Source organism: Gossypium hirsutum, chromosome A01 (assembly GCF_007990345.1).
Source record: "Gossypium hirsutum isolate 1008001.06 chromosome A01, Gossypium_hirsutum_v2.1, whole genome shotgun sequence".
Classification (NCBI taxonomy): Eukaryota; Viridiplantae; Streptophyta; class Magnoliopsida; order Malvales; family Malvaceae; genus Gossypium; species Gossypium hirsutum.
Genome location: NC_053424.1, coordinates 17,635,298 through 17,647,155, shown reverse-complemented (window position 1 = coordinate 17,647,155; position 11,858 = coordinate 17,635,298). Strand labels below are relative to the sequence as shown.

General features: G+C 33.3%; 2 protein-coding genes across 2 annotated transcripts; one reads left to right on the top strand and one right to left on the bottom strand.

The window, feature by feature from the left end:
• Positions 1-372: 372 nt before the first annotated feature.
• LOC107917062 (uncharacterized) lies at positions 373-2,935 on the top strand. Its single transcript, XM_016846454.2, has 3 exons — positions 373-659; positions 868-1,066; positions 1,740-2,935. Exons 1-3 carry the CDS (start codon positions 461-463, stop codon positions 2,737-2,739), a joined length of 1,398 nt encoding a protein of 465 aa, XP_016701943.2. The 5' UTR covers positions 373-460; the 3' UTR covers positions 2,740-2,935.
• Positions 2,936-3,740: 805 nt separating this feature from the next.
• Positions 3,741-6,346, bottom strand: LOC107917093 (uncharacterized). The gene is made up of 3 exons (XM_016846477.2): positions 6,068-6,346; positions 5,676-5,874; positions 3,741-5,030 (listed from the first exon to the last, which is right to left on the bottom strand). The coding sequence occupies exons 1-3, from the start codon at positions 6,294-6,296 to the stop codon at positions 3,944-3,946; spliced, it is 1,515 nt and encodes a 504-aa protein (XP_016701966.2). The 5' UTR covers positions 6,297-6,346; the 3' UTR covers positions 3,741-3,943.
• Between the last annotated feature and the right edge of the window lie 5,512 nt (positions 6,347-11,858).

Here is an 11,858-nt window from a genome sequence, read left to right as displayed (position 1 = left end):
TTATTATTTTTAAAGTTTTTATTATTGTATAAATTAAATTTTTTTGTTTAGAATTGAACTACACCTGGACAAAAATTCAAGACATTTTTCTATAGACCAAAAGTTAGCTATATTACAATTTAGACTTATTTAATTTATTTTAATAATGTAAAGACTAAATTAATTTATTAAATAATAAAAGAACTAATTTGATCTAATTATCATGGAGTTCTAAGGTACTTTTAACCTTTTTAAAGATACATTATTACTGAGCTAGTTTTTTTTTCTTTAATTTCAAAATTTTAAGTGAATAAATTAAAAAATATATATATTTATCCTGTGTTAAAATTAAACTTGTTTTTTTTTATTATCTTAAATTTACTTTAACTTTCGCTTTAATTCCTCTCTTACATAAGGTTCAAAACAAGAAAACCAACTTACAGGGTAAGTTACAGAGTATTCTTGTGTCCTTTCAAGTCCGATGGCAACCACATACCTCGGAAAGCTAATGCTTAGCGCTGAAAATGGAGAATCAGATGAAGAAGAAAAATGGGTCTCTCACTATTCATCCAACCATCAAATACTGTTAGTTGGTGAAGGGGATTTCTCTTTTTCTTTGAGTTTGGCCAATGCTTTTGCCACTGCCTCTAACATTTGTGCTTCTTCCTTAGACTCCTATGGTAATCAAACACAAAAGAAACAACCCTTTTCTTTATAAAGTGATTTATTGCTTTAGCTATTTACACCAAAGTTTCTTTCTTTCTTTTTTCCATAATGGTGCTGCGTTTTTGTTCCTCTTTATGAAGGATCAAGAAAGGGTTTGACATTTTTCTTTTAATTTAGTTGTTAAGAAATCTTTTTGATTTTACTGATCTTTTGGTTAAATAGATACTTTGATGAAGAAATACAAGAATGCAATTTCAAATTTGGAAAATCTTGAGAAGCTAGGGGCATGCTTACTACATGAAGTGGATGCAACCAAAATGAAGCATCATACTGACTTAGCCAACCGAAAGTTTGATCGAATCATCTTCAATTTTCCACATGCTGGCTTTTATGGAAAGGAAGATAATCCCCATATGATTCAGTAAATTTCCTCTTTGCAATTTCATATATGATTCTGGGATTGATTTCTCATGTTTCTAGATGTGTATTTAGTGTCCAGGATATATATGTTCATGCATGGCATCTTCTAATATTTTCGTATCATTAATGTCTTTGCTATCCTTTTTAGTTATACCCAAGTTTTTAAAGATACATAAATGGATAGAGCAAATTTACATGAATTTCTGCCGTTATTTGAGTGTTGAATATGTTGGTCTTATGATTCTCTACATAGAGGGTCCTTGAAGGGTCATATCTTAATACCTATGTCTAGAAATGTGTCAGGTGCAAGTGTCTGACACTATTGCCTTGAAGAATAAAATGAAGCGTCTGAGCGACATAATGGTGGTGTACTAATATTCCTATGTGTCATTTTCGCTTTTCATCCGTGATGTGATTAAATAAGTGTCTTTACCGCACTTCGTCCTAGGAATTAGGAGGATCAAACATTTTATTCCTTTTCCATTTGGAGGGAGTTAAACCATGAATGTTGTCATAAAATGACAGGAAGTTCATACTTATGGTATATTCCATATCTGAGATGTGATATTGATGCTTGTATTCAAGTATCAAGAAATCATATGTAAGTATTTAGTTGTCCCTTTGGCTTCCACAATCCACACTCTGTTTTTGACAATATTGTTGTACTAAAACAGGATGCATAGGAACCTTGTACAAGGTTTCTTTAGAAGTGCAAGGGGCATGCTTCGAGCTAATGGTGAAATTCATGTAAACCACAAGACCAGTGCTCCGTTTTCCCTATGGAATCTTGAGAAATTAGCTTCTGAGTGCTCTCTGGCATGGATTCAGTGTGTAGATTTCAATGTAGAAGATTACCCAGGTTATCAAAACAAGAGAGGGGATGATTCAAGATGTGATGAACCCTTCCCTCTTGGCAAGAGCAGCACCTTCAAATTCGGCTTTTTCCCTAGAGCTAAGAAGGCGACTAAAGCAACCAAAAGTGGGGTTTCAATGTGTAACAAATCTCAGCATTTTCAAACCATTTCAATGCCAATGCAGCTGCATTCAACTTCTGATTTCAACTATCACCGAAGGAATCATACTTTGAATCGCATCCCACTGCATGTTAAACTGCGTCCTATCATCCCTAACCAGAATCAATACTCCGGGGTCTTCGATAGAAACTTTAATGGTTTGGTCCGAACATGTCAAGCGAATAGCCTGAGGTCTGTAAGATATGATGGTCTAGGAAGCTTGAGGCATGGTCTTGACAGACAATTGGTAGAGGTGCCGAGAACCTTGAATGGTAACTTGCCTTACATGCATGAGCACAAGCATGAGCATGCAGTGAGGCATAGTCTTGACAGACAAGTGGTAGGGGTGCCAAGAACCATAAATGATAACTTGTATTACATGCATGAGCATGAAAATAGTCTTGACAGACAAATGATAGAGATGCCAAGAACCTTAAATGGTAACTCGTATTACATGCATGAGCACAAGCCAGCGAGGCATAGTGTTGACAGACAAATGGTAGAGATGCCAAGAGCCTTGAATGGTAACTTCAACTACATGCATGAGCATGAGCATGAACTTGCCCATATTAGCAATTCGAGGCCTCATCTTCACAGGGCGCTTGCATGTCAAACCTACCAGCTGAAAGTACCTAATACTCGGGATATTCTCCGTTTGTAAATGCATGGAATTTTCTGCTTTTTTGTCTGTGCCAGTTACATAGTACATCAGCATAAAATGACAGAGTACATTCAACTTATGATGCTGACCATGTAAAGTCAGAAATGCTTAACCTTCCTCTGAAACTAGTTATCTTTTTTCTATGGAACATACAATGTAATGCTTAAGTACGGGTATCTTTGGTTGCTTTGCTTTACTTGATGTTTAGTGCCTAATTAATTCTAAATTCATATGATTATTGATTACATCTAAACAAGTTGCATGCTTTGCTTTACTCGATGCTTAGTGCCTAACTAATTCTAAATTCATATGATTATTGACTACATCTAAACAAGTTGCATGCTTACATGGATACTCTCCTCAAATTATAAGTGGATACATTCTTGGAAGTAAGTGGGTTTGGATAGGCAATTGGGTGCGGTGCAATGCATTTAGCTTACTTTTCGTTTTACGTTACAGTATCGTTATAGTCTTTAATTTCACTGTCATTGCTATTTTTACACTAACCACAAGTAAATGCACCGTCCATCCAAACTCACCTATTAGAAAACTCCTGTATTTAAGGGTGAATTTTATTTCGGTCTTTTTATTGAAAAAATAGCATATTAATTCATATATATTTTGAAACCTGTAAATTAGTTCATCCTTTAAATTTTATTTACTAAATAATGATGAAAAATTATTTTTTATGAGTAAAAAAATTATTTTTTATGAATAAACCATAAAAATAGTCACTCAACCATATATTTCGTTCTATTTTAATCAACTAACTATTAAGTTTTTTGATTTAATCACTAAACTTTTCAAAATTAAATATTTTAACTATTGTGAATTGATGTGAACTTTTATTTTTGGTTTAGTAACAAAATTAGCCATCTAATGCTTACACATTCTATTAATTTGATCCTAAATCTAAAAATTCAACAAATTTGCCCTCAATGTTTACAAAATTTGTCATTTTAGTTCTAATTTTAAAAAATTTAACAAATTTGACGCTCAACATTTACAAAATTTATCAATTTAACCCCAATACTCGTACTTAAGCATTACATTGTATGTTCCATAGACAAAATATAACTAGTTTCGGAGGAAGGTTAAGCATTTCTGACTTTACGTGGTCAGCATCGCAAGTTGTATGACTCGTCATTTTATGCTGATGCACTATGTAACTGGCACAGACAAAAAAGCAGTAGATTCCATGCATTTACAAACGAAGAACATCCCGAGTATTAGGTACTTTCAGCCGGTAGGCTTGACATGCAAGCGCCCTGGGAAGATGAGGCCTCGAATTGCTAATATGGGCAAGTTCATGCTCATGCTCATCCATGTTGTACAAGTTACCATTCAAGGCTCTTGGCATCTCTACCATTTGTCTGTCAACACTATGCCTCGCTGGCTTGTGCTCATGCATGTAATACGAGTTACCATTTAAGGTTCTTGGCATCTCTATCATTTGTCTGTCAAGACTATTTTCATCCTTATGCATGTAATACGAGTTACCATGTAAGGTTCTTGGCACCTCTACCCTTTGTCTGTCAAGACTATGCCTTGCTTGCTCATGCTCATACGTGTAATACAAGTTATCATTTATGGTTCTTAGCACCCCTACCACTTGTCTGTCAAGACTATGCCTCACTCGTTCATGCTCATGCTTGTGCTCATGCATGTAAGGCAAGTTACCATTCAAGGGTCTCGGCACCTCTACCAATTGTCTGTCAAGACCATGCCTCAAGCTTCCTAGACCATCATATCTTGCAGACCTCAGGCTATTCGCTTGACATGTTAGGACAAAATCATTAAAGTTTCTATCGAAGACCCCGGAGTATTGATTCTGGTTAGGGATGATAGGATGCAGTTTAACATGCAGTGGGATGCGATTCACAGTATGATTGCTTCGATGATAGTTGAAATCAGAAGTTGAATGCAGCTGCATTGGCATTGGAATGGTTTGAAAATGCTGAGATTTTTTACACATTGAACCCCATCTTTCGGTTGCTTTAGACGCCTTCTTAGCTCTAGGGCAAAAGCCGAATTTGAAGGTGCTGCTCTTGCCAAGAGGAAAGGGTTCATCACATCTTGAACCATCCCCTCTCTTGTTGTGATATCCTGGGTAATCTTCTACATTGAAATCTACCCGCTGAATCAATGCCAGAGAGCATCCAGAAGCTAATTTCTTAAGATTCCATAAGGAAAATGGAGTGTTGGTCTTGTGGTTTACATGAATTTCACCATTAGCTCGAAGCATGCCCCTTGCACTTCTAAAGAAACCTTGTACAAGGTTCCTATGCATCCTGTATTAGACAGCAAAATTGTGAAAAACAGAGTGTGGATTGCGGAAGCCAAAGAGACAACTAAATACTTACATATGATCTCTTGATGCTTGAATCAAGCATCAATATTACATCTCAGATTTGGAATATACCATAAGTATGAACTTCCTGTCATTTTATGACAACATTCATGGTTTAATTCCCTCCAAATGGAAAAGGAATAAAATGTTTGATCCTCCTAATTCCTAGGGCGAAGTGCAGTCAAGAGACTTATTTAATCACATCACGGATGAAAAGCGAAAATGACACATAGTAATATTAGTACACCACCATTATGTCGCTCAGACGCTTCATTTTATTCTTCAAGGCAATCGTGTCAGACACTTGCACCTGACACATTTCTAGACATAGGTATAAAGATATGACCCTTCAAGGACCCTCTATATAGAGAAAATAACGGCAGAAATTCATGTAAATTTTCTCTATCCATTTATGTATCTTTAAAAGCTTGGGTATAATTAAAAAGGATAGCAAAGAAATTGATGATACGAAAATGTTAGAAGATGCCATGCATGAACATATATATCCCCGGACACTAAATACACATTTAGAAAAATGAGAAAGCAATCCCAGAATCATATATGAAATTGCAAAGAGGAAATTTACCGAATGATATGGGGATTATCTTCCTTTCCATGAAAGCCAGCATGTGGAAAATTGAAGATGATTCGATCAAACTTTCGGTTGGCTAAGTCAGTATGATGCTTCATTTTGGTTGCATCCACTTCATGTAGTAAGCATGCCCCTAGCTTCTCAAGATTTTCCAAATTTGAAATTGCATTCTTGTATTTCTTCATCAAAATATCTATTTAACCACAAGATCAAAAAGATTTCTTAACAACTAAATTAAAAAAAAATTGTCAAACCCTTTCTCGATTGAGGAACAAAAACGCACACCATTATGAAAAAAAAAAAAGAAGAAAGAAACTTTGGTGTAAATAGCTAAAGCAATAAAACATTTCATAAAGAAAAGGGTTGTTTCGTTTGTGTTTGATTACCATAGGAGTCCAAGGAAGAAGCACAAATGTTAGAGGCAGAGGCAAAAGCATTGGCCAAACTCAAAGAAAAAGAGAAATCCCCTTCACCAACTAACAGTATTTGATGGTTGGATGAATAGTGAGAGACCCATTTTTCTTCTTCATCTGATTCTCCATTTTCAGAGCTAAGCATTAGCTTTCCGAGGTATGTGGTTGCCATGGGACTTGAAAGGTCACTCTTTTTCAACATTGACACAAGAATACTCTGTAACTTACCTTGCAAGTTGGTTTCCTTGTTTTGAACCTTACTATTTTCGGTAACATAGCAATGGAAGGGAAAATTCAAGATTAAGATAATTATAAATAATAATAATAAGTGTAATTGTTAACCCGTTAAATATTTTTTAAAAAATTTAATCATCTCAATTTTTTAAATAAAAAATCCTTTAAATTAGTCATATATGTAAAAAAAAAATGTTTTGCGGCTAGGTCGATTTTATGAAAATTTAAGAAAATAAGTCGATTTTAAGGAGAGAGTGAAAAAAATCTAATTGGATGCGTTTTACTTTTAAATGACATTTTTTTTTGAATTTTTTTAATATAATCAATTTTTTTTGTCAGATAATGTTAATGGTTTTGTTTTTTTATCCCAACTTCGATTCATCTCTCATTTATATTTTTTATTTCATTTTGTTTTGAGCTTTTTAGATTTTTAATCAATGTTTTTAACATATCAACTCTTTTAGTTAAATGATTAAATAATAATTATTTTATCTTTGAGATTTAGGTTCAATTCCTTTTTTTTAAGCACATTTATAATTTTTTTTAACGTTACTCCAAAAAATATTTTAATTAATAAATATATTATTTTTAATTTTTAATTTTTAATTTATCTTTTTAATTAATAACTCTTTTATTCATAAAATCAAATAATCATTAGAAATATGTTATATTTAGTAAATAAAATTTTTATATGTGTAATATTTATTTTTTAATCCATATTATGTGTCGAAACTATTTTTAAATCGAGTTTTGGAAAATGGGAATCGATTTTAAAAATGAAAATGGGAGTCGCCACCAATCTTTTTAGGTGTGATTGGATCACCTTTTAAAACATTTTGTTTTAAAATCATTAGTTTTGGTCTACGAAAATCAGAAAACGGGTTCGAGATCCAGTTACGTAGGAGGAAGGGTTAGCACCCTCGTAACGCCCAAAAATTGGTACCTAATTGATTATCAAAATGTCCTTAATGTCGGAAATTTAAAATGTAATCCTCTTTACAATATTTTGATTTTGAAAATTAAGGTTCACTTATATCAAATGAATCAAAATATTACATCCAATAAGTTAGGACGCACTATTTTAAGACATTCGAGACTAAGTTAACCATTTTTGAAAATCCCTATCGTCAAAACGTCATATCCAGTAAGTTTGGACACAACGTTTTGAAATTTCAAGACAGTTGCTCGTATTTTGAAATCCTTTAAAAAATTTAGAAAGGTGCTTGACTATTTGAACTCAACGAGAAAAGTGGCAACCCAATAATTTAGGGCACTACCTTTCTCGAAATTTCTAAATACCAAGCATTGCCTTTTTATTTTTGAAAACTTTTGAATCTTTTTAATTAATGCACGAAGAACCATGTATAAATTATGACATGTAAGATAGCATTTTTCAATAATAGATAGCTAAAACATGCATTTAAATAATACGATAGCCATAATATAAAGGTTCTATACTAGATATATAAATATAGCAAATATAATAACATATATATTAAGATATACATAGAATATAAAATATACAAACATACAAAGTCATAATCAATTTAAAAATGATGCATGATATATAATTAGACATATAGATATATACAAAATAATAATAATAATAATAATAATAATAATAATAATAATAATAATAATAATAATAATAATAATGTAGTAACATATATATATATCAATCAAGCAACACTTAATAATATTATGAAACTAGCATTATATGTAAATGATATAAAATACAACAATATATAAAAGATTTAATTCATATTAAAATATAAAATAAAGTGAGTAATTATTGATAAAATATACCTAAAATATGAACAAAAATGTTTAAAATAAGTTATGTATAATAATATGAATAAAATATAAAGAAATATAATATAAAATAATAATAATATAATAAGTATTTTGCATATAAAAATATGGTAAAATTATTAATATATATAATATATAAAAAATTAAATATATTTCTATAATAAAATATATAATAAAAAGTATATATAAGAAAGATACATGTTATAAAGAATATTGAATAATAAAATATAGTATGTAATAGTAATACATAAAGAATTATAATGAAATATAATATAGTGTATGTATGATAATAATGGTAATGTAACAAATATACAAAAATATAATTAAATAAATAATGAAATTTAAATGTATAATCTATAATGAAATTTGTGAAGGTATATAATATTACAAATAATGTAAATAAAATAATTTATTACTATATAATTAATATTTATAAAATACATATATACATAAGGTATCTTAAATCAATTAAATTAAAGGTATATAAAGATTAAAATTAAAATTAATTAGGGAATTTAGGGTTAATTGTAAAAAAAATAAAGAGAACTGGGCCAAATTGGAATACGGACTCAAATCGAGAGACTCACTGGGAAATTTTCCCTTATCCCCGAAACGACGTTGTTCCTTAGAATGAAGTTTAATAGTCATTGGGACTAAATTAAAACCATTATAAAATATTAGTGCCGAATTAAAAAATAGAATGCAATGAAATTATAGAATTTAACAAACCGGAAGGATCAATTGGGAAATTATCCCAATTTACAAAAACACGCGGATCCTCCCCGGGTAATCGGGTCAACACGTGGATCCTGAGTCTTGAAACTACGTCGTTTTTAAACTTATTGAATTAAGCTAAAATGGCGTCGTTTTACTGATGTTATAAAAGTAAAAAAAAAACTTAAAAAATTCTCATTTTTAAACACTCATCGAAAAAAAACAAGGAGAGAAATCTAAAATTCTCTCAGAGCTCTGGCCTGTGGCCATCTTGGCTCGTCCCGGAGCACCACCGCCTTCGGCCACACGAGCCTCACGCGCCACCGTCTGAGCCACTGTGCCCGGCGGTTAAGGCTTTCAAAATCCTATTCTTTTTGCAGCGAATCAAAAGGTAACCCTTTTTATTATTTTTAAAAAAAATATTCTGCTATATGCTGTATCAAAAGACCATAAATATCGAAAAGAAAGAAATAAAATATCACCTCTGTTTTTCTGTTTATTCTCTGATTTCCCTTTTTTATTTTTTTGTATATCTCCAAAAACGTAGTTACAGATTAGAAAAAGAAGGGGTTTTTATAACCCTTTGTTACATTTTAGGAAAAGAAATCCTTTGATTTCTTTCCAAATCTATTTCCTGGCTGTTGTTGGTTCTTTCTTCTTTTTTTGTAGGTATCGGACTCTTTCAACAGAACAAGCGTTAATTTGGCTTCAACTACGACTTGATCTGAGGCCTGGAATCACGGCGTTGATGGTGGACATGATCGATGGTGGCCTCGATTCGGGAGCTGGACAGACACTCCCTGAACCTTCCAGAATCAGCGGCGGCTTGAGGAGAAAGAAGACAGAAACCTTAGGGTTTCCTGCCTTGGTGTAATAGTTTGGGCCAGTTGGGCCACTTTAGTCCTGGGCTAGGTAGGGTGTAATGGGTACCGGGTAATAGTATAATTAGGTATTGGGCTGTAACCGGTATAGGGCAGTTAGGCTATAGTATTTGGTTTTGGGCCTACAGGCTAATGTACATGGACTTTAATAAATAAAAATTTATTTATTTATTTTTATTTGTTTATCTCACGGGCCCGGGCAGATTTGGGCTACTACAGCTGCCCCTCTTTGCTATTGCTGTGTAACAGGAATCGAGCAAAGACTCATAAAAAGACCAAATTTGCCCGGCCTTATCGGATTATGGTCCTCAGTCTTCTCATTACAAACTCAAGACTGTCATATCGATATCTTCGATCTGCTCTCCGTCGAATACAGAGACACCAAATCTGCTCTTTTGATCTGTTCTCTGCCAATACAGAAATGCCGAATCATCTTGGATCTGCCTCAATGAAGGTCAAATCTGCTATGTCTTTGATCTGCTCCCCGTCGAATACAGAGAGATAAGATCTGTCATCTTGGATCTATTCCCCGTCCATTACAGAGAGATAAGATCTGTCATCTTGGACCTACTCCCCGTCCATTATAGAGAGATAAGATCTGTCATCTTGGATCTACTCCCCGTCCATTACGGAGAGATAGGATCTGTCATCTTGGATCTACTCCCCGTCCATTCCAGAGAGATAAGATCTGTCATCTTGGATCTGCCCCCTGTCTATTACAGAGAGATAAGATCCGCCATCTTAGATCTGCCCCGATGAAGGTCAGATCTGCTATGTCTTCGATCTGCTCCCCGTCGAATACAGAGAGATAAGATCTGTCATCTTGGATCTGCTCCCCATCTATTACAGAGAAATAAGATCTGCTATCTTCAACTTGTTCTCTATAAGCACATAGGTGCCATGTTGAAATCTTCGATCTTCATTGTCCCCTAGAGGACATAACCTGTAGAATGTATATGTGCCTATGCCTAATGATTAGGATGCCATGATTGAAATGAGTCAAATGCTCCTAATTAGACATATTATGATGCAAAATGAAAATGACTTTTATTTTGGACATCTTGATTCATTCAAGTTTAGTTTTGTTTCACTCAAAGTACCAACCCTATTTTGCTCGTATGCTTAGAACCCTCTCCATCGATTTGGTCCACTGTACCATTCCCACATGTTACGACCCACTGGAGATGTTTATGAAATGATCCTTTCTTAGGATCAACATCATCTAATCACCATTTGGACCAAATAAGAAAATTTCTTGAGTGCCTCCAATCCTCACTCAATGGGAATTCCTTAAACAATTGTTATGTTTCAGTTTCTTTGTATTATCTAGAAATTTCCAGAGTAATATGCAAAACTTCATTTGTGAAGATATTTTAGTTCATCCATTATTATTTCAATGCAACATACTTTATGAATAATGGATAATAAATTGATCTTGAGGAAAATTAGAGTTTGAATGATTTATCAAAAGAAGAAAAAAAGAGGTTAAAATAGGAATCTATCTTTGAGAAGAAAGAGAATTCAAAGATAGTAAATAAGACAAAAAATCAAATGCCTTAGATATCGCAGCTTGGGCTTCTATATACAAATTCCATGAAGACTGTTTTGAGTTTAACATATGTTTAGAAGACCCAAAGTACTTTGTTGATACCCCGGTATGTAACATACTTCACTACTTGTTGACTCCGGTATAGCAAGGTCATTGCTGCTCACCAAAATTTGAGCCGCCCTTTCGGGTTTTCATTTCAAAACCCTTTTGGTCTCAAGGCGCCCTTTGCGAGTTTTCACCTTGGCCTCTCCAGTTTTTCTCTTTTTCCAATTTCTTTTTTTCTTTTCTTTTCTTATTTTCTTTTTCTTTTTCTTTTTTTTTGAAATGGAAGTCTCAAAGCGCCATTTGCGGGTTTTCACTTTGGCTTCCCTTCATTTTCAGACAAAATACTCATTAATTGAGTCTGAATTCACTGTATTGGGTAAATCTTTCGCACCACTAGAGGAGGCTTTTTCAGAATCTATGGTCTTTCCCATTTGGTATCCATTTCCCTTTGAAATCCTTTGCATGGGAAGAATCTCTTGTAGCACAAGTTCCCCCTCATGAAATTCTTTTGCTCTAGCAAAAATTCGGG